General features: G+C 40.9%; 1 protein-coding gene across 1 annotated transcript in view; it reads left to right on the top strand.

Annotated features, from left to right (window-relative positions):
- DSCAM (DS cell adhesion molecule) overlaps positions 1-23,633 on the top strand; it is a 765,964-nt gene that overhangs the window by 466,370 nt on the left and 275,961 nt on the right. The window contains exons 9-10 of the mRNA XM_045084552.1: positions 1,531-1,827; positions 2,582-2,857. Of these exons, the coding sequence (XP_044940487.1) occupies positions 1,531-1,827; positions 2,582-2,857 (573 nt within the window). The remainder of the gene's footprint in view (positions 1-1,530; positions 1,828-2,581; positions 2,858-23,633) is intronic.

Genomic DNA, 23,633 nt, shown 5'->3' on the forward strand with positions numbered 1-23,633 from the left:
AATCAGTGCAGAGAAGTTTACAGCTTAGCACATCCTGAAAAAAATGTGAATTTTAAGATTAAATGAAATAATATTCCTAAGCATCAATGACTGATTATGTACAAAGAATAACAATCACAGCAGCATCTAACTTCTCCATGAATTAAGGCGGAACATGCTGAAGCAGTGTTTACAGTGTTCTAAGGGCAAAGGCACAGGTTCTTCTCTTCCATATTATGAAGTCCTTGTTTTCATCTTTTGTACTAAAGCAAGAGGCTTACAGTCCAAGAACACTGAAATACTCCACTTACCATGAGGGAAAACAAACAAACAAACAAACAAAAAGCATAGTTTGGAGGCCTTCTCCAGTCACCCAGAAATTGGAATGGAGTTGACATTCAGGAATTTGCAAGAGGAAAGATGGTAGAGGGCTCAGCAGCGCACCCCATCAGGAGAACCCTACATACCGGGCCTCACTGGCCACAGAACTAGGCTTCCACGTTTCCGGGGGTCTGGGGAGGAGAAACTCTTCAGATTCCTTTGGAGTGTTAACAGTTACCTTTCTGGGATGGCACTGCGAGGAGGCTTCAGATGTGTTCCTTCATTTGTTTGGCTTTCCAATTTGTCAGTGATGCATTTGTGATTACTACCATACAGTGTGAGGGAGATGGTTCATATATACGATAGATCAGCAATGGAGTATGAAAATTTTATCTTTGTTGAAAATATTGGAAATTCCTACGGAAAATTCCCTAAGACTAGAACTTACTTTGCCTGGGATAGTCTGAGACTGTGCCTGTCCTCCTGGCATAATTACTCCTCCTCTCTGTTTCATTCTCAGAAATGTCCCAGGTTGGATGACCAATTGTATAGCCATCAACTTAAGATACTTACAGAGATATTTAATACACACTGGAAGGCTCAAAGTCTATTTGGCTTTTACCCACCCTCAGAACTTTCATAGACTTTTACATGAACTTAACATTTATCATTAAAACTATAAGGGATGATTTCTTTTTTTATTTAAATTCAATTAGCCAACATATAGTGCATCCTTAGTTTCAGATGTAGAGTTCAATAATTAAAGGATGATTTCTTACAAGAAAATGAATGAGGTGAGATAATCAGTCCCTCAGTCTTTCCTTTATTCCCTGGTGAGCAAGCCCTAATTATCAAAGAAGTGGAAAGTTAACATGACCATTTAGAGGGGTGAATTTCCTCTGTGCTTAAAACTTCCATTGGGGATGTAACAGTTCTGGATTGTAGACTTGTTGGGAGCTGACGCTGTGTAACATGGGCGTCTGGATTGCATAATTGTTCTTCTTATGACAACCCGGAAATATATGAGTAAGCTTGCTGATACTGTATTTGCCCATTTTGAAAATGTAATCTTGTTCTGCTTGGAATTTAGCTGTATCTCTAAAGCCAGACTTGTTTTTTGTAGTGTTTAATAAGCACTTACACCCACCTCCCAATTGTTAAACAAATAGACTTGGAAGTTGTTTAATTATTTGTATGTGCCACTTCCTTCCATAATTTGTCTTCCCGCAGATGGCACTCCCAAAATTATTTCTGCCTTTAGTGAAAAAGTGGTGAGCCCAGCAGAACCCGTGTCCCTCATGTGCAACGTCAAGGGCACACCCTTGCCCACCATCACGTGGACCTTGGATGATGACCCAATCCTCAAGGGGGGCAGCCACCGCATCAGCCAGATGATCACGTCGGAGGGAAACGTGGTCAGCTACCTGAACATCTCCAGCTCTCAGGTCCGGGACGGGGGCGTATACCGCTGCACTGCCAACAACTCGGCGGGAGTCGTCCTGTACCAGGCTCGAATAAACGTAAGAGGTGCTTGTCAAATCAGCTCCTCAAAAAAACACACATAACTCATTGTAGTGGAGAAGAAGGTTTTTGCATGCACCGAGCTGAGTCTTGGAATGCCAAAACAGATCAACTGTTGCTTCCCATCTCCTCCCCTTTCCTTCTGACTCCAGTATGGCCCTGATTGGGTTAATGTGGGGGGAAAAAATGGCATTTTGGTTTCTTTAGTCAGCTTGCTCTCTTGGTTCCTCTCAGATATGTCCACTTGATCTTTCCTTTCCTGGTTTATGCTCTGCATGCTCTTTCCTTCCTGCTCTCCTTCTGTTCTACTACAGTCACAGTAAACCTTCGTGTACATGGTATTTTAACTGACATTCATAGTGCGACATGACATAACCTCCATCTTCATAACCTACTTACAGAGACAGTTTAAAAATTGAATTGTTACCCATGTTTTCACAAAAACAGCATGACGCTTCAGTGCAGACCAGTTACTTTTTTGATTAAATCACCTCTTATCTTGTAATTCAAAATGTTTTAACAGAAGTAGTTGATAATGTACGTTTTTAACACTTCATTCAATTGAAAGTAGTGAAACTAGAAGGAAATAAAGAACTTCTTAGTAGAAAAATCTAAACACAGAAAAAATTGTTTAATTGAAAAAGATGTTTTCCATGAAAATAATCTACATTTTTGTTTCCCCTCAAGGAAAAGTGTACTCATTTCCACACATGAGATGTACCCTTAAAGTATTTTCAAGAGTATCTTTGTGTCTCTCTAGGGCCTGCAAGCATTCGACCAATGAAAAATATCACAGCAATAGCAGGGCGGGACACATACATCCACTGCCGTGTGATTGGCTATCCCTATTACTCCATCAAATGGTACAAGAACTCCAATCTGCTTCCTTTCAACCATCGCCAAGTGGCATTTGAGAACAATGGCACTCTGAAACTCTCGGACGTGCAAAAGGAAGTGGATGAGGGAGAGTACACATGCAACGTGCTGGTTCAACCGCAGCTCTCCACCAGCCAGAGTGTACATGTGACCGTCAAAGGTAAGGTTGCACTTACCGTCACCACACAGCCTGTCATGACCGTGCTTTTCCAGCAGAACCGTGCTCAGGGGCGGGGGGTCCTTAGAGGATGCATATTTCCAGTAGGACAGTCACAAAGACAGGGATGATAGGGTCCCTCAGAGGTGCTGACCTCTTTATTCCTGCATCTGGACAAGACCTGTAGTTGGTGTAATTTTTTCTTTTCAAGTGGATTTTTGGGTTGGTTTTCCAGAGGTTATGTGTTGTCAGTATTACCATAAAAAAATAGACATCACTGGCATTGTTATCTAGTGTCTGACAGATCATTTTAAAGCACGTACAGCTGTTCCTCCACTTACCATGGGATTATGCGCCAATACAGTCTTGGTAAGTTAAAATGGTAGTAAGTCAAAAATGTGTTTAATACATCTCACCTACCAAACACCGTAGCTTAGTCTAGACGACCTGAAACATGCTCAGAATCCTTCCATAAGTCTACAGCTGGGCAAAACCATCCAGAGCAAATCTGACTTTAGAATAAAGTGTTGAATATCATGTAATTTATTGAATACCATTCTGAAAGTGAAGAACAGAAAAGTTGTCTGCATGAAGAATGGTAGTCAGTATCGGAGGTTTACCCTCCTGACCAAAGGCTGACTGGGGGCTGTGGTCCGCTGCTGCCGCCCAGCATCACAAGAGAATATCTCCTGCATGTCACTAGCTCTGGAGATTCAAATTCAAAAGCACAGTTTCTACAGAATACACATATCACCATCATTAAGTGGAAAAATTGGAAGTTGAACCATCCTAAGTTGGGAACCATCTGAATCTTTCTTTTCCTAAAAACTCCTAAAAGTAAGTTCTTTCAGAATCCAACCAGAAGAGGTTTTCTAATGGATAAGGGCTACAGATAAACTTCTCATCTTGAGTAGTTGAGATGATCAGAGCAACAATATAGGAATTATGTGATTAAAGGGACCCACCGAAAAATTCCTCGACTTTTAAATGATGCTTTACATCACAGAATCTAACCATCAGATGAATTTGGGGGTCATGCAACTCAATCTCAGTCTTCTTATCAGTAAAGACCACAAAAATGACAAGACCCACCCCAGGACACACAGCCCTGTAGGGGCAGACCCTTAAGGGAAGCTGTTTCTTCTATCCCCTAAATCAGTTTCTTCAGCTGAATATAAAAAGAAAATTTTCAATTCTGGAAATAATCCACATGATGCAGGTCATGAAAATAACTCTAAAATGCTACGAAACAATAGCCTTCTGCCTGCTAAGCTATCTGTCTGAGTTATTCCTACATACCGATAATTGTTTTCTAATGTTATAGGTACAGAGTTACATAGGATTTCCTTGGTCATACCCAACCTTTTTTCTCCCTGCAAACCTCCTCAGTTTACCTCTTCATGACACATATAAACACAGACACACACATACACATGTGTGTACATACAATCTATGTAATATTTTATGTATTCTATGTTATATGTATAATATAATAGATATATTGCACATAAATAATTTTGAATATTTTATTTATTTTTTAAAAGATTTTATTTATTTATTTCACAGACAGAGATCACAAGTAGGTAGAGAGGCAGGCAGAGAGAGAGGAAGGGAAGTAGGCTCCCTGCTGAGCAGAGAGCCCGATGCGGGACTCGATCCCAGGACCCTAAGATCACGACCGGAGCCGAAGGCAGAGGCTTTAACCCACTGAGCCACTCAGGTGCCCCAATAATTTTGAATCTTTTAAAAAGAGCCAGATATCTTTAGAATTTTCTCAAGTCATTAGAATTTCTTAGTAAACCAGACTATGATAGCTACATAAAAGTTCATTTTTGGTTGTATTTATTTCTTTACCATTTATGAAACATCTGCTCAATGCTAGGTTTTACTCTAGGCATTGAGGAAAGCAGGGATGAAAGATAGACCAGCTTCGTCCCCTGTGGCACTCCCCTTCCAATCAAGAGAGATGAACAGTAAGCAAACAGAACAAGTGAATGAACCAGAAAACACTTTATAATACTCAATACAATGTGGAGGAATAAAATATGGTGGTATCTTAAAGATTAGCTGCCCTGGAGAATTAGGAGCTGTATCGGTAAGTGTTTGGCACTTTAGTGTCTTAAAATTCATCAGTCTATCATGCCCTTCGAACGAATGTCTTACCCACACCTTGTTTTGTAACATGATAAATTGATCATTTGGAAATTACTGGTTTGCTGAGTTACATGGATCTTTGAAATATCAACAAATTTGTTGAATAAAATCAAATTCTCATCAGAAAAGTCTTTAAGTATTGGGAAGCTAAAGGCTCATAGCAACAGGTACAAGTTTTACAGAATTCTATGTTTTTGCTTAAAAGTTTGAATTTCATTATTTGCAGCAAATACAGTCAGTTGTGATCATAGGAGAGGCAGGCTATATCTTGTGGGGTTTTTTATTTTGTTTTGTTTCCCTCTAGGACGGTGTCTGCCTGTTGCACAAGCCTGAATAACTATAGCTTTTAGGTAGCCATTCTTGGAGGAAACAATAGAATTCCATGAAAAGAGTGCTTAGAGGAGCTTGTAATTTAAGTCACAATTGATTTCCTTCAAGACAACTGTCCTGTGCAGCAGGCAGACAATGCTTTGTGCCTTCTTCCATTTCGTGACACAGAGCAGAGAACACTGAAAATGACACCCACTCAAGGTTTAAGTTTTATTTAAAATTATTTTTATGGATTCATCCGAGAAACCAGTTTCAAAAGCAATTAGAATTGGGTGGTAGTAAACAACAGAAGGACGACTCCTGCATTTTGGTGCCACTGCCATGATTTGGGCTAAGGCCCCCGTGGTCTTACCCACTGTGACTTCTGTGTATCCATGCAGAGGTCAAGCCAATGAGAAAACTAAGTAATTTCTTAGTGTTAAAATAACAATGGTTATCTTTTTGCAACCCCCTAAAAATGTTCTCAGGGGTTCCTCGGGGTCTTCAGACTACATTTAAAAAAATATCTATTCCAGTGCTATTTCACTTATTTCTAATATTTAACTGTTTTGGATGATGTGTCAAATGAGCTTCTCCACACATTGGCCTTTAACTCCTTGTAGAGTTAACTTTTCAGGAAAAGTTGCCAGAAGTGTGACCGTTGGATAAATGGATACAGATATTTTAATACCAATTTTTAGGAGACATAAATTCAAACAAAGACCATCTGAATTCTCACTTTTCTTCTTAAAATTTTCTAGACTAGCCTAAATCAATGTATTAACTTGATTCTTTTAACCTCCAGTGACAGAAACCAACTCCAACTAGCTTACACCCAAAAAAAGGAGAATTTATTGGCTTTTATCACCAAAGTTTCCATCATTTAAGGAAACAAATGAATCAAATGGTTTTGTTTTCAGGAATTTCTTTTCTTGGGCACCTGGGTGGCTCAGTCAATTAAGTGTCTGCCTTTGGCTCCGGTCATGATCCTGGGATCTTAGGATCAAGCCCTGCATCTGGCTCCCTGCTAAGTGGGGAACCTGCTTCTCCTTCTCCCTCTGCTTGCCACTCCCCCTGCTTGTGCTATCTGTCAAATAAATAAATAAAATCTTTTTAAAAAAGGAATTTATTTTCTTGTAGGTATATAATATATAAAATAATCATTTTCAGGTCCTTGGCAAGGATTGTCAAACAAAAGGAAAATAATATTTTGCACAGTGTTTCATTACAATTGCCTGGCAGGAAATGGCTGGTGGTGGGCAAGGCACTTGTAGGGATTTGGGATTTGCAGAGCTTAACAGGGCAGTCAGGGAAGGCTTCTTTGAGAAGCTGACATTTGATCAAGGACATAGAAGAGGGCAAGAGAGCCAAGCATGTATCTAAGGGAAAGAACATTCTAGACAAAGGGAATATAAAGAGGCAGACTTGGCCACCTGGAGGGCCAGCACAGAGGCTGTGTGGCTGGAACAGAGTGAACACAAGGTAAATTAAGAAGGGTGGGGTCAGAATTAGCAGGACCCTTTTATGTAGGACCCAGTACAGCAGGGATGAACTCTAAGGGGTTGAGTTTTTCCTGAGTGAGATGAAGGGGTTGATCAGATGATTTTAAACAGAGATGTCACAGGGCCTGACTAGATTGCAAAAGGATATGTCTGACTCTTGTGCTGAGACAAAGGACAAGCTAGAAAGCTCATGCAGGGGAGAGGTCGGGGCTTAGGCCAAGGAGTGCAATGAGGGGGTGAGGAGAAGACAGGTTCTACTCAGTGGGACTGCCTGATGGATTGGATGTGGGTGAAAGAGGGTAAAATTTCAGCCTGAGCAATGGAAAGAAGAGCTCGCCCGTTAGTTGAGTCAGCAGAAGATGCAAGGAAGCCATTTAAGGGAAGAAATCGGGAGTCTACTCTTTGATGTATTGAGGTCGAACTATTAAATGGGTCCACTAAGTAGGCAGTTGGATAGACAGGAGTGGAATTCAGGATGGTGGAATCTGAGCAGTAGATTTGGAGGCATTGTGAATAAACAATGTGTAAGTCACAGGCCTATGTGTGACCGTCAGGAGCTGTGGACTTCACTGCAGATTCTCATTCATAGAGGCAGGTTCATCGATGCCTCCGTCGGACTCACATTAAAACCTATTCACCAAGTGTCTGAAGATAAAGTCTGATGAAATTTATACAAGAACTGTTTAAATACAAATCTGCCTTTCCTAGAAGGGGATGATCAATGGATCAACCATGATCCTATGATTGCAAAGAGCAGAAACTCCAATCAGACTGGTTCAATAGCAGTTGTAACAGTGTGAGGAGGGGAGAGGTCGGGATGGAGGTCAAGGTTGCATTACACTAAGCTTTGGGAGGGGCAGATAGCATAAGTCTCAGAAAGGCCTGGTCTAGATATTTTTTTAAATTATTATTTTTAAAAAATTTGTTAGTTTCGGGGGTGGAATCTAGTGACTCATCAGTTGCATAGAACACCTGGTGGTCATCCATCACATGCTCTCCTTAAGGCCCATCTCCCAGTTACCCCATCCCCCCCACCTCCCCTCCAACAACCCTCAGATTGTATCTTAGAGTTCAGCTTCTCCTATGGCTTACCCCCCTCTCTGTTTTCATATTATTGTATTTTTCCTTCCCTTCCCCTATGTTCATCTGTTTTGTTTCTTAAATTCCACATGAATGAGATCATTAACATAATGCCCTCTAGTTCCTTGCAAATGGAAAGATTTTTTTTGATGTCTGACTAGTATTCCACTGTGTAGATACACCACATCTTCTTTATCCACTCATCTGTCAATGGACATCTGGAGTCCTTCCATAGTTTGGCTGTTGTGGACATTGTTGTTATAAACATTGGGAGGCAGGTGCCCCTTTGGATCACTGTATTTGTATTCTTTGGGGTAAATGCCTAGTAGTGCAATTGCTGGGTCATAAGGAAACTCTACTTTCAACTTCTCAAGGACCCTCCATGCTGTTTTCCAGAGTGGCTGCACCAGCTTGCATTCCCACCAACAGTGTAGGAGGCTCCTCTTTCTCCACATCCTCGCCAGCATCTGTCATTTCCTGACTTGTTAATTTTAGCCGTTCTGACTGGTATGAGGTAGGATCTCATTGTGGTTTTGATTTGTATTTCCCTGATGCCGAGTGACGTGGAGCAGTTTTTCATGTGTCTGTTGGCCATTTAATTACCATCTGAAACTTATCTTTGTTCCTTTGGTTTCCCTCTACACATCATTCACTCAGAGCACCCTCTCTATTTGGCAAGAAAACTTTCATCATCTCTGGATTCACGTGAGCTTTTCCCCATGATTCTGCATAGGGAAATCAGAATAAGGGACTCTGGGAGTCTCTCTACAGATCACCATCCATTCCTGGACCAATCACTGTGGCCAGAGCCATGCAGTGTCTGGACAGGCTGCCTGCTTCCACCCATACCCCCTTACTAGGGAGAAGGTTGAACTATTGAAAGAAGGAGGAAAATGAAAATAATAGCCATAGCAAGCTGTCTTATGATAGTAAATTAAAATATGAACAGGGCTGAGAGTGACTCCTGACTGTGTATTCACTTTACTTAGTAACGGGTGCTCAATTTAAAAAAAAAAAAAAAAAAAAAAAAAAAGGCCCCCACCTGGGTTAAAACCTCAGAAAATAAATTCTATCCAGTGGTTAAGAATTGTCCCCAAAAGAAACGAACCCCAGGGATCAGAAGAATCATGTTAGGTCATGGAAGCCAAGCAAAGACCAGTGATAGAAAGTGTGAGGGAGAGGCGTCTGGGTGGCTCAGCTGGTTAAGCATCTGCCTTTGACTCAAGTCATGATCCTCGAGTCCTGGGATTGAGCTCTGCATCAGGCTCCGCACTCCGTGGGGAGTCTAGTTCTGCCTCTCCCTCTGCCCCTTCCCACTGCTTGTGCTCTCTCTCAAATAAATAAATAAAAATATTTAAAGAAAGGGGGAAAGGAAAGGAAGTGTGAGGGAAGGAGACGGACGGAAGGAGGATGTCAGGTGCCGAAACCAAATCAGACAGACAAGGGGACGAAGAAAGTAGAAAGCCCTCAGATGCAAGATGACACTGAAACCAAGCAGATTCCTACGAAACCTATAATAGCCAAGAGAGCAAAGCTGGAGACGTCCCGGGCAGTCTCTAATGGTAGCCTTCTAGATGACAGGTTACATCTCTCCGTGGAGCCCCCCCCCATAGGAATACCACGCACTAACACAAATTTGATCAGGAAGACTTTAACAGCGGGTTTGCCAGGAAGCCTGGAACACTGAATTTGCTAAAAACTGTGTTCATTGGTGTTGGTGAGATGTCTATAATTTTTTTTTTTTAATGCAGATGTCTGGGCAGAGGAGAGAGCATATCCTTTTGGTGAATCGTTGCTTCAAAACATGATTTAAAAGGAACATTTTCTAAACGAAATACGGTTGTTGGCTACCCCAGCTTACATTTATTCCATCTTTTCTGTGTTGACAGAGGAAACTGTAGTCCCCAAAAGAGGAAATTGCAGGCTGGGTGAACAGGGTTAACCCCACGTAAGCCCGGGACATCCGAGGTGAAAGATTACTGTCTGACATCCCCTTTTATTTATTGACTCACTGGTCATAGTTACCCACTTTGCACCCTAGCAAAGATATTCAATAGTTCAGTTTAAAAGGCCACTTGCACTTCTTGCTTAAGATGGCTTCTAACTTTAAATATATAGTAATAATTATACGCCACAAACGGTTTTAGCCTTTACTCAGATGTCATTAGAAAGGTTGTAACCAGATTGACTTCTGAACACTTACATTTGAATTTTAAAATGTTTGGAAAATGAAATATGTAAATTCAGCCACAGTCCAGTGGCCGGGATTGTAGTCCATACATGCTTCTAAAAGATTAATAACATTTGCTTATTTCAATTATGATAAATATTATGATATGGGAAAAAATAAGAAATCAACTAAATTGTAGGAAAAGACTGATTTTTTACTCTCTCTGTGAATCGGTTGGAAAGCAGTCTGTTCTTATTTTATTTACATAAATACAGTTCGATTACCTTTCTGCACAGTGAATATTTTACTCAGATAATTTCAGAGGAGCAAATATGTTGACTCACAAGTTGGTTTCCTTGGAAAGTGGGCCCCTTGTTTCCGTCAGTAATTCCACAAGTGGGGGGAGCACATTGTTTTCCTCTTGCTGCCCAAGGATTCTCTGCTAACTGAACACAGCACTGTGTGTATGTTGTTTGTGTGTATGAGTGTGTATTAGATGACATTTGGAAAAAATACTGTTTCTCTTTCTCTCTCTTTTAAGATTTTATTTATTTATTTAAGAGAGAGACAGACAAGTAAGCACGAGCAGGGGGCAGGGCAGAGGGAGAAGCAGCCTCCTGGCTGAGCAGGGAGGCCGACATGCGGCTTGATCCCAAGACCCTAGGTTCATGACCTGAACCCAAGGCAGATACTTAAACCCCTGAGCCACTCAAGTGCCCCTAAACAATACTATTTTTTAGTTGTGTCCTTTTTGCTAATAGTCTGGGACCTTTGATTATTTTGTAGCATTGACTTAAAAAATTTGAAAAAAAACCCAAAAACTTCATAGATCAATTTAAACACCATGTCAATTATTGATAATGCCTAAAACTTAAGCAGTTCTGGGTTCTGTTAGCCAACCAGAAGCACAATTTGCTGCTCTCGAACAAGTCGGGAGAAATGAAAGTCAAATTCCCTTTTTTCACTTCATTTCAATTTAACAAGCAGGGTTATATTTAACACATTTCAAAGCGTTTTCTTTCTCATTTTAGGTGCCACAGTGAACTTGAACGGTGCCTAATTGAGTGTTTTAATTGCTAGGGACCAGCACTGCCAGGAAAGTTAATTGGCTGCCACATAAAAATGTCACCTTCTATTTATATTTATATAAAACTTTATAGTTTACAAACACTTTCATATGTGTAACCTTAATTAATGCTCACTGTGACTCTGTAATGTAGAGGAAGCATAAGCAGAGAAACAGAACAGAGAGTGAGCGGAAGGCTTGCTCAGAACTGTCCAGTAATGTCGTCAGGATTCAAATACACGCCTTTGGACTCCAGTTCACCCTGTAGTGTGTTTCAGAAAAGCGATCCACGTTGCAGACGGAAGCCAGGGTGGAAGCCAGGAGGAATTAAGACAAAGAACCTGGGAAGGAAGCTATTTAAAGTTTAAGGAGATGATTTAAAAAGGAGGGGGGTGTGATTGTTGATGGTTTGATTTAAGAGAGGGAAGGAGATCTAGTTACATGGACAAGCAGTAAAAGGGGGAACGGATTTGGAACGTGAGGGTGGGGTTGGACCCAGGCCACTCCAGAAGTTCTGGTCTGGGTGACGGAGAGGCTGAGACAGGGAACCCGCAGTGTTAGTGGCTTGGGCAAGGCTTACAGACGGTAGGGTTCGGTTAAAAGCATCTGGACCAGCCTCCTGGATTCAGACCATAGGAACTCTGAAATGCAGATTTGGAGGGTTCACATTAGTAGAGAGAGGGGGAGAGAGAGAGAGAGTCGGCACCATAGGTGGTCAAGAGTGTCTGAGAAGCATCAAGCTTTCAGAATTATTTTTCCTGAGTTTTTAAAATAAACGTTTGCCAATAACCAGATAAGATGCTGCTGCTGGACACACAGCAAGAGCGGTCACCAGCATCAATCAGCTCCTTCCTATTTTTTTTCACCACGGTCTTTGTAGCACTTTCCCTTCCTGATTTAGCACACGCCTTTCTCGTGTCTTGCTCTGAAGCGAGGGAAGCATTAGGTGTCATAGGCAGTATGTCCAGCTGAACACTAGTGACCCTCTGTGTTCAGCAGGGACCAGGTTCTGTGCAGTCTGACCTACGGATTCTGCCCCAGCGCGGCACTTTATTGTAGGCAGCACCTGCTCTGTGACCATAGTGGTCTGGCAGTGTTGCCGGGGCTGCAGCTGGGGAGGTTAATGCCCAGTTAAACATGGGGTCCGCTCCCATCTCTGAGTGAGCAACCAGGAGTGCTGTATGCTGATGACATTGCTCTTCAGGAGCTCCTGATGGCTGATGTCGCTCAGCCTGGGCAGAGGCACAGGTCCATGCGCAGAAACAACATGGGCAGCGGATCCCACTCCCACTTCCCGTTCCCAACGCTTGCCCCTTTGCTGTTCCAGCTGGAGACCTCCCACGTGTCTCCTGTTCCAACCAGGCTCAGAACCGACCTCGCTCAGGGATGGAGTTCTTCTTTCTCTCTTCCACTGGCTACTGGAGTCACTTACACATCTGTTGGTAGAACATGTGGTGTTTCAAGCTAGTTTTCTCTTTCAGGTGCCTCATTAAAATTGAGCAGTGTTTCATTTAGGGTCTTGTTTGTTGGGTCTGGTGTGGCCCAAGTTGTAGTCATTCACAAAATGTTTATGTGGATTTTCAGCAACTCCTTAGGGAAGGTGTAGTTTCTATTATGAATAATATGGGAGAAATTAGATCTGGTAGAGGAATGTAGGGGAAGACATTAAATGTATAATCCTTTTGTGCGATTTTATGGTTTCAAATGGGAATTTATATTCCTTTGGTTAGTTTTTTTTGAAGATTTTATTTATGTATTTTTGCAAGAGAGCAAGAGAGAGAAAGCACACATGAGTGGGGGAAGTGAGAGGAGAAGCAGACTCCATGTCGAGCAGGGAGCCTGATGCAGGACTTGGTCCTAGGACCCAGGATCATGACCTGAGCCGGAGGGCAACGCTTCACTGACTGAGCCACCCAGATGCCCCTTAGTTAATTTAATATTCCAGTGTGACAGAAGAAGGCTGATGAGGTGGGGGGCTTTCAGCACTCCTCCTTGTGCAACTACCAAGGAGCATCCCTGCTTGATGGGCTCACTCCCGTGGCTGAGGATTCACACTCTCAAGTTCCTGCAGGAGAGAACTACTCCCCTTAGGTTAGGGGGTCAGAATTGAGCTCCAAAATCCCCTGGCATGTCTTCTTCAGATGGGTTTGTCCTGCGGGTAGAAGCTCTTATAATTCCCCTTCCACTCTAGAAAAATGAAGCTGATACATTTCTTTAAGGAAATAATTCATTAATTTTATTATTATTATTATTTTTTTGGAAATAGTATCTCAAACTGTTTTTCTCTAAGTAGAAGAAAAGAAAAAGATTGTGTGTTGGATTTTTTTTTTTTTAAGTCAAAGATTGCAGTTTCTACTCAGTGAAAATTAAGATTATAGGAGAAATCATGTTTTGCTATACTGGTGCTTGTTAAACATGGAAACTTGGAGAAGGAGACAATTAAGTAGAGATGAGAAAAAGAAAGAATGACAGGAAAATTATTACACCTTCCCTGCCTAACCCATAATCAGTCTTTTTGCAAATATACACAAATGTATGCGTACCTACACACACACATACACACTGTAAAAGACCCTCAGGTAGTGCTTAACCAATAATGCTCCGATGATATTTCAAGTCAGCAAAAACACTTCTCAATTATTCAAGATCATACAGTAGGATCTTTTGTGTAGATTGGTACGTAACACAACTGTGTAAGTCTGTGCACACGTGATACATGACATAAATAATATGTGTGTGTTTTATTTATATATAACTATAAAACAGACTCATGGGTTAACGCCATGCATAAGTAGTGTATTATATCCATACATAGATAGACATGAATAAATATAGAGATGCCTACATAACATTAAGAGATGGTAGAAAGATAGAGCCACTGGGAGGTACGTGAACGTGGAGTTCATGTGCATGAGACAACCATGTGGTACTCACCTTGCCCATTTTTCCAGACTCTTCTCTGCAACCACTCCAGGCACTGAACCCGTACTGATTCTGTGCAGCCCTGAGCTCCACACAGTTCTTCCTCCTGCTGGATACAAATCTGCCTTCTCTCACGGTTCCTTTTCTCTCTGGTCCCATTTTCCTCTCCAGGGCAGCACTGAACATCAGCTCTCATCTTCCACGTCAGCTAAAGAAGGCCAATGCAGAGCCTTTGCTTCCAGCAAACTGTCTCTAACGTATCTGTGAGGGTGGACGGATGTGCCACCTCCTCTCAGAGAAACCTAGCCCTCCAGGCATTTTCTAATGCCCGGAAGAGGGGAATGGGAATGTCACCACCATCCTGAAGATAAGCATTCTTTCACATAACCAGAAGCCTACTGTGAAGTCACTCCTTTGGGCTCGTGAACAAAATCCCCCAGAGGTGCTGCTGACTGTCCCATTGAGAACTTTGGTTTTGTCAGTATTTGCTTTATGCCCTATAATTATCATCAATTTATACATGTTCCACATTTTGCTTTACTTGAATTTATCTTTTTTTTTTTTTTAACTACCCACCAATTTTGCTATCATTCCTTCTGGTCTTGTCCACACTTCCTCATGTGCATAATTAATAGGCTTATTTTTTAAATGTATATTTTATTTTTTTTAAAAATTTTATTTATTTATTTGAGAGAGAGAAGAGGTGCTGGGCAGTGGGAGGGAAAAGGAGAAGCAGACTCCCTACTGGGAGCCCAAGGTGAGGACGCTCAATCCCAAGGCCCCAGGATCATGACCCGAGCCAAAGGCAGATGGCTAACCTACTGAGCCACCCAGGTGCCCTTAATAGGTTTATTTCAAGTCTACTTTTTATGCCCTTCTGAAGATATACATATAAATGTGTACTAAAGCATGAAAAGTAAACCCTTAGGCTTTCCTCCAGCCCTTTGACTCTGTGTGTGGTACACAATGAAGATCCTTGTTGGTGAGCCCATGTGTGATATTAACTTAGTGTCCCCAGTGACGGCAGAGCGCTCTCCAAAATACCAGTTTATGCTGCCACCAGCCACCCAGGAGAGGTCACATTTCCCCGTATCTCTGCTCCATATCTCCCCATATCTCTGGATATCATCTGCCTTTCTAAGTGCTGCAAATCTAAAGAGCGTAGATTTTATTTTAATTTGCTTTTGTTCCATTCCTAATGAGCTTGAGCATGACCCTCTTCATACTCTTATTAGATATTTGGGAGTCTTATCTATGAATTTCCTTTGCTCGTTTTACCATCATTCTTCCTGCTTTGCTTGGTTCCTTCACGTATCTCTTCTTACACAGAAATTGTTGTGAGTATCTTTGTCAAGACTGTCTCTGGGCTCTCCGCTTCACCTTTGATTGTCTTCCGTGGGATCTGGATCAAGAAGTCTCTGAGTTCCTTGAAGGTCTACTCCAAAAGTATTTTCTGTACTCACTCTACATTTATATTCCCGCTGTCCACATTCAGGTCTTCCATCCACACCGAGGGTGGGAGATACAGTACAAGTAGGCATCAATTTCTTCCTTCTCTATATAGTGAGCCAATCTTCCTAATATCATTTATTAAATGACCCACACTTCCCTCTCTTCGTCACCCACCAAGACTCTATGGAGGTGTCTTCAGAGATGATTCTAGTTCTGTGGAAGGTACTGAAACTTTCTTGATGCATGTTTTATCTATTTTTTTAAAGTTTGTCTTTTTCTTATATTTGTCATTTTCTTATATTTGTGGCAGATAAATATGTCTGTATGTGTTCAATTATGTTCAGTAATTGTGTTATGTCTCATCTCTATGTTTTTTAAGTTCCTTTATTGATCAATTATCAAACAGGTATTAATGTAACTAAATGTAGTTGTTGATTTACCTATTTTCTGCCATAATCTCTGACTTTTTTGTCTTGACTTATATAATTGAAAAGTTTCTCTTTTTGCCTACCTCCTTTTCACATCTTCCTGGTAGATTTTCCCCATTTCTTCCACTCCTGTTTTTCTGTAGCCGTTTGTTTTAGGATGTTGCATGGATCCAGTTTTTAGTGGTGTGTGTATGTGACATTTGACACATAATTAACACCTATGTGTTTACTTAAATTAATCTTCTATCAAAGCTATGTTAGATTTTACATCTATAAATAGTCCCATATTTTCCATTTACTCTTTTTTTCCTGTTCTCTGCCTTTACCCTGTACCAGGTAGACTCACTCAAGTACCGGTAGTTAGATTTACAGTATGATCTGTTTATCCTAAATGGTCACAACTATGTTACAATCGTATTTTCATACATAGGAAGTTCTTTTCCCTAATTATTCAGTTCAGTCACAGAATTTGTTAATTTTTTTCCAGAAAGAATTACTTATTTTTTATGTATATTAATCTAGGCATGCAGAGAAAACACCTTGGTTTTTCAGACCCGAATTTTCACGTCGTCTCGGAGTGATGACAACATGTGGAGGATTTCACTCTGTATCCTTCATTCACTCAAGGACTCAGAACCTGTAACTGCTGAACCCACCTCGCCTGAGTCCTCACCAAGAAAACACTGAAAGGAAGCAGAGAGTGGTGCACTGACACACAGCTGTCCTAACTGTCTGGAGAGCCAGTTCTGCAAAATTATGCAGATGTGAATATTATGTAGATAGAACACAGAGGGATGATTATGCTATCTGTCTGTTTTCGGGCACTGAACAATACTGTTCCTTCATTATATCACTAACTCAGCGCCCTGAAACTTATCAAAGTAATTGAATTGACTTAGAGCTTTACTGAAATAGTGTATCTACCTTTTTATCCCCTTGCTTCACTATGACATAGTTCAGCATTATTTTAGAGGGACGGAGAGAGAATCCCAAGCAGGCTGAACGCCCAGTGTGGAGCCTGGTGAGGGTGGGGCTCCATCTCATGACCTTGAGATTATGACCTAAGCTGAAATTAAGAGTCAGATTCTCAACCAACTGAGCCACTCAAGTGCCCCATATTTTAACATTTTGCTCAAGAAATGCAGCAACTTGAAGTCAGTTGTAATTAATAACCAAGTTTCTAAAGAAGGATGACCTTTTCTAAGTGTCATGGAAAATAATTCTCAAGTAAATAACCTTTTATCACTGATAATCCTTGTAAGAAAAGCTGCTTGGGAAGCAGAGCTACGTTTTAAAATGAATGCCAGTCCTTTTATGAACCTTGCCTATCTCTTTCATGTAGCCTTTCTGTCATTCTCTCTGGTTAGAGTCACCTGGCTTTGCTTCCATCGACACAAACACAGGTAAAATAATTGCAACCCATCTAGGTGAGTATTTTCTCTACCTAGATTAGTGAAACACAAGCTAGGTTTCATTTTCTTTCTTTCTTTTTATTCTCTTTTCTTTCTTCCTTTTTTTTTTCTTTTTAGCATGCTCTAGGGTTTTATTTTATTTTATTTTTAAACTTTATTTTATTTTTTTTTTCAGTGTTCCAAGATTCATTGTTTATGCACCACACCCAGTGCTCCATGCAATACGTGCCCTCCATAATACCCACCACCAGGCTCACCCAACCCCCCATCCCCCTCCCCTCCAAAACCCTCAATTTGTTTCTCAGAGTCTACAGTCTCTCATGATTCATCTCCCCCTCTGATTTCCTCCAACTCACTTCTCTCCATCTCCCCATGTCCTCCATGTTATTCCTTATGCTCAACCATAAGTGAAAACCATATAATAATTGACTCTTGACTTGACTTATTTCACTCAGCATAATCTCCTCCAGTCCCATCCATGTTTATGGAAAAAAAAAACCCAAAGTTGGGTATTCATCCCTTTTGATGGAGGCATAATACTCCATTGCATGTATGGACCATATCTTCTTCATCCATTTGTCTGTTGAAGAGCATCTTGGTTCTTTCCAAGTTTGGTGATTGTGGCTATTGCTGCTATGAACATTGAGGTACAGATGGCCCTTCTTTTCACATCTGTATCTTTGGGGTAAATTTTCTTTTTAAATATCTTATTTAAATTCAATTAATTAATATATAGTGTATCATTATTTTCTGAAGTAGAGGTCAGTGATTCATCAGTCTTATATAATATCCAGTGCCCATTACATCACATGCCCTCCTCAGTGACCATCATTTAGTTACCCCATTCCCCACCTCCCTTAAAGCAACCCTCAGTTTGTTCCCTAGAGTTGAGTTTCTCATGATTTGTCTCCCTCTCTGACTTCCTAGATTTCATTTTCTTGACACCATGATGACTCAAATAGCTTTTCTTTAACGTTCAGAGATGCGGGTTAGTTTGGGTTCATCAGAAAACTACTCGGTTTTATTACCAAGTCGTTCTGTGTAAACTTGTTACTGCCCTGAAGCAGGGGAAAAGTAACCTAGCTTCCTCCTCAGTCCAAGGTGACTCTAATTATTAAATACAGAAATTCTCATGAATTCTTAAGTTGTTCGTTATTTTTAAATGTTAAAGAAAGTACTTATTTCATCATGACATAGCTATGGCCATGAAACACCTTCTATGAAGAAACATCTCCCATGACTAGGGAGTAGAATCTCTCCCCAAACCACCCAGATCCTTCCACACAGCCTGTTGTAGCCATTGGTGAAAAGAGCAGAGATGACCTGTTCTTCCTGAAAGTGCTTTTGAAGGAAATGCTGTCATCCTTCTCAGAGATAGTTTTAGTGTTTTCCCTGCCCAAATTCCATGCAATTTGTCTTTCCTCTTCTTTATGTGTGACTTGTAACTTTCCAGCTGATGGGAACAACAGGTCCTATTTCTCATTATAATTCTACATTATGCCTTAGGATTTTTTTCTTCCTAAAATGCTTTAATTATATTTTCTCTCATGGGCTTAATTGATAATTTTTAACCATCCTGGGGGTAAAAGTTATTTTTTCTTACCTTTCTACTTATGTTGTCCTATTTATGGTTCTATGGTTCTTACAATCTGTAAAGTCCGAAGTACTTTGTTCAGAAAATCATTATAGAAGAGTTACTTGCCCTTGCCTCTGATTTATTCCAAAGTTACACTATTTTTGTGTCAGCTGAACCACTCTGTTGGCTGGTGTTCAGATTAAGGACCTTATGCTTCAGACCTCATCTGCTGGGAACTCTTTATCTGGCGCATGCAGGGTGTGTATATGGTTGGGCTCCCAGACATATGTGTGTTCTGATTTATATTTACCATGCTCTTTAGTATTTCTGAACTGACACTTTTAGGAGTTCTTGAGCTCTTATTCCAATATTAGCACTGAATTCTTACTTGCTTTATTTCTGTTTGACATATTTTAGTGAGCTTATGAATATGCATAACCTCATATGAAAGACAAAATTTCAGTACTGGACACTGGCTAAATTTGGGACACCTAAATCAGTACAGACAAACCACCAAATAAACACAGACTTTTTTTTTTAAAGGTAATGAGCAGTAGTCTTATTTCTGAGATTTATTTATTTATTTTAGGGAGAGAGAGAGCGAGTGTGCACATGAGTGGGGAGGGACAAAGCAGAGGGAGAGAGAAACAGAGAGAAAGAGACTCCGCACTGAGCATGGGGCCCAGTGCAGGGCTCATTCTCACAATCCTGAGATCATGACCTCAGCTGAAACCAAAAGTCATATGCTCAATGGACTGAACCCCCCCATACACCCCAGTAATCTTAAAATTACACTTTCAAACTATTTTTTCCTGGCTTTTATCAATGACAGAATATTTCTATTCTGCAGGATAATAGGAAAATACTATTAATCAAATACAGAGAGCTCTTATTAAAAGAGAACCCAGCACACATGATGTTTATCCTCTGGTTACAATTTGAAGTGAATAAAAACAAGATGGTGGATGGATGGACAGACGGATGGATGGATGGATGGATGGATGGAACATGTACTGGCAGGGTTACAAACAGATTTGGTTTTGTTATTGACAGTAGATGAATTTCATCTTTAGGTGAGGCAAACTTGCAGGTTCCGCTCTAGGAAGCAGTCTCTAAAAGAGAATTTGGTGTGCAAGGTGTTTATCTAAGAGTACACCCAACAATCAACACTGTGGAAGGAGGGCAGGGAAGAAAGACTGGGCACAGGGAGGAGGTGCAGTATGACACAGTCTGATGATAGCCATAGCATCCCTGTAGGGAGCTCCCAAGAAAGAAGGTTCCTTCAGAGCTGTTGTGAGCATAATTTCCCTCCTCAGTCAGTCATCAGATGTAGCCACCCCAGAAAGAGCCTGTCCTTCCAGAGACGGCTCTCTGTACCTGGAACAGTCTTCAGAGTGGCTGATAACTAAAGAGTGCTACCTTTCATCATTCCCAGAATCTGGGGGACACATCCTCTCCTGAAAAGGAATCTGGGCCACTTGTCTCCATATGCATCAGTTTCTGCCACTCACATAGATGCCAAACAGTTAGAGATATGCATCTTAAACACTTTTCCTAAAAATATATCTTCCTTACATTGATCCCTCTTTCCATAATGACATTAGTCCAACATTTCAAATAAGAAACAAAAAGGGGGGCGCCTGGGTATCTCAGTCATTTGAACATCTGTCTTTGGCTCAGATCCTGATGCGGGTTCCTGGGATGGAGCTCTGCAACTGGGCTCCCTGCTTAGTGGGCAGCCTGCTTCTTCCTCTCCCTCCGCCCCTCCCCCTCATGCTCTTTCTCTTGCTCTCCCTCTCAAATAAACAAAACCTTTAAAAAAAAAAAAGAAATGAAAAGGATCACAGTGTATGATGATAGTCTAATTGAACTAGACTTTTGTCATCAAAACAATTTGTAAGCCAGAGAACTTCTTTAGATTCCTGTGATTTCTTTAATTTATTTGGGTAATATCTGTGCCTTTACTGTTAATGAGCTGGAGTCAGTGGGAGGACCTACAGACCAATAACTATGGCACAGCAGCAGGTAGCAGATGCCTTGAAAAGGAAGCAGCACGAGGTGAGAAATATTTCAGCTCACTGTGGGAGAGCAGTGGATAGACAAATAAGAAAAGCACTGATTTCCACATAACACCATCAGAGAAATATGCATGTGTGAGATCTTTTAGAAATACGGAAGATGACATCTAGCCAGTTCTGGGGGTGAGGTAGGATCGGAAGTCTGGATTTTGGAAAGCTTCCAAGAGCAAAGGAATGGAGTCTCCAAGGGATCTGGAGCTTGAAACGGTCTCTGAAGTAGCTAACGAATGAGTTGAGTACTCACATCATAAGATGGTAGGGCTGAGAATGGTGTCCAGGTGGGTTGGGGGGCAGAACTAGGGGGTGGGCATAGTTCCCTACATGCAGAGTCAATAAGGTTGAAACAAAAAGTCTCCAGTAGAGACAAGCAGCATGAGTCAGCGCAGAGACAGGCATCAGATCTTGTAGTGTTTGTTAACTTCTATTTGACCCTAAAATGGTGAGGCAGAGGGATATAAGCAGAAGAACAGGCTCACAATTGTGTTTTAGGACATTAATCTGGTTCATGTATCTAAGATGGATTACCATGCAGAAAGATTAAAAAATCAGAGAGCCCCATTATGGCACAGTTGAAAAAGTTTTAATAAAACGTGATGGTTGTATATTTGGAAGAAAAGGAGCCAGACCAGGAGATACTGAGAGAGGAATTTGAAGAGACACAGCAGTCCATGGTCGGTTGGTAGCTGGAGAAAAGAGAAATGCATGACTAAGAAGGCTTTTCTCATTCTGAACTTCCTGCAGCTGGGAGGTTTTGTGACAGGAAGAGAGCATGGAAGATGAAGCTTCAAGGGAAACCCAGTACATTTGGTTTGGGAGTTGAGATGCTTCTGGGACATCAAGATGATGACAGTAGCAGACAACTAAACAAGCAGGCCTGAAACTTGAGAAGGAGTTTGGTTGAAAATGTAGATTGGGGAATCAGAGGCATGGAGCTTACATCCGGAGTGGGGGATAGATGAGGTCATCAGAGAAACAGGAAGGAAGCAAGGCCAGGACGGGGCACCGGGGAAAGGGGTTTCCACCAGTGTAGGATCAGTAGGCCTCCAGCTAATTGCTGAACCACTTATTTAAGGTTTTTAACCTCTTTATAGCTTGTTGTATAAATTTTTGGATGAATGAGGCACCCACCTTCATTGTCCTTTTGCCATGGGATCTATGAACTCATAGTCTCATAAAACACTTGTGTGTGTGTGTGTGTGTTTAAAGATCTTATTTATTTGACATACAGATAGGCAGAGAAGCAGGAAGATAGAGAGAGGAGGAAGCAGGCTCCCTGCAGAGCAGAGAGCCCAATGTGGGGCTCAATCCCAGGACCCTGAGATCACAACCTGAGCTGAAGGCAGAGGCTTCAACCCACTGAGCCACCCAGGCACGCCACTTGTGTGTGTTTTATAAACACCAATAAGAAGGAGAGATGGTGGCATTTATTATTCCTGAGAACATATTATTATTTTTTTAATTAACTTAGAAATAATTTCAAATTATATTTACTATATTAATAATTGAACAAACTTAATTCTAATTATATATATGATTATATATACATAAAGTTATATATTGTTAATGAAATTACATACAACAGTGTCTATATATAATTAGAATTAAGTTGTTCAATTATTAGTATGGTAAATATAATATATATAAATAATTTTATATAATTATTAATATATATTATACATAACATAATATATATTTTATATATAGAGAGAAAGAGATACAGACAGACAGACAGATACACCTAGAAGGGCTTTTACAGGAACCCACATTTATATGGACATGTGGAAGACTCTGATTTCTTAAGCATCTTCTGACCCCAATAACCTTCTTACTCCCACATCACGCCCTCCTGAATTTGGCCTCACACCCATCATTCTCCAGCAGACACAGGCCCAGCACTAGCAATACAATTCATAGTGCGTTAGGAGCAGCTCTAGCTCAGGAGATCAAGCTCACATAACTGTTCTCAGTTGGCCCAGATGGCCATACTGAAGAAGCAAGGATAGGTTTGAATTTATCTCACCAACTCACCCTACCAGTAGGAGATAGTGAGCACAGCGGAACCTCAAGTTAGAAGTCCTGAGCCCTTACACTAATCAGACCATGAAACACAGCCTTACCTTTGTCCTTATCATCATCACATTATTATATTCTGGATCTATTTCCCTTTCCACTCATAACTTCAGGCTTGTCTAATGTCCAGAGTGTAAACACACGCTCATTGTATTTTCAAAAACTATTATGCAGTTAAACGTACAAGACACTATTTATTCCTCTAATTGTGGGAAGTAAAGATAAATTCAGTACGACTTCTGCCTCCTGGGTCACTCTACTTAAGGAAATACGCATGTGCACAGACTGCCGTACTCACATTATACTCACGTGCCATCCTGGATACTTTCTACTATAGAGTCTTGAATAGTAGACTCTTGGAGTGGGTGGTGAAGAGTTTAATCATGTTGTTGAACAGAGTAGAGAACTATGTGGCATAGGGCCAGTAATCTATAATTTTGGAATCCAAAACATGTTGTCAAATAGCAGAATTGGACAAATAACAGGTCTTATGGGTGGAGAGACGGTTGAGTGATGTACTTAACTCACAAGTCACACACACACACTCATCAACCTTGTGA

This window comes from Mustela putorius, unplaced genomic scaffold, assembly GCF_011764305.1.
Source record: "Mustela putorius furo isolate JIRA1106 unplaced genomic scaffold, ASM1176430v1.1 tig00000765_pilon_pilon_pilon, whole genome shotgun sequence".
Lineage (NCBI taxonomy): Eukaryota > Metazoa > Chordata > Mammalia > Carnivora > Mustelidae > Mustela > Mustela putorius.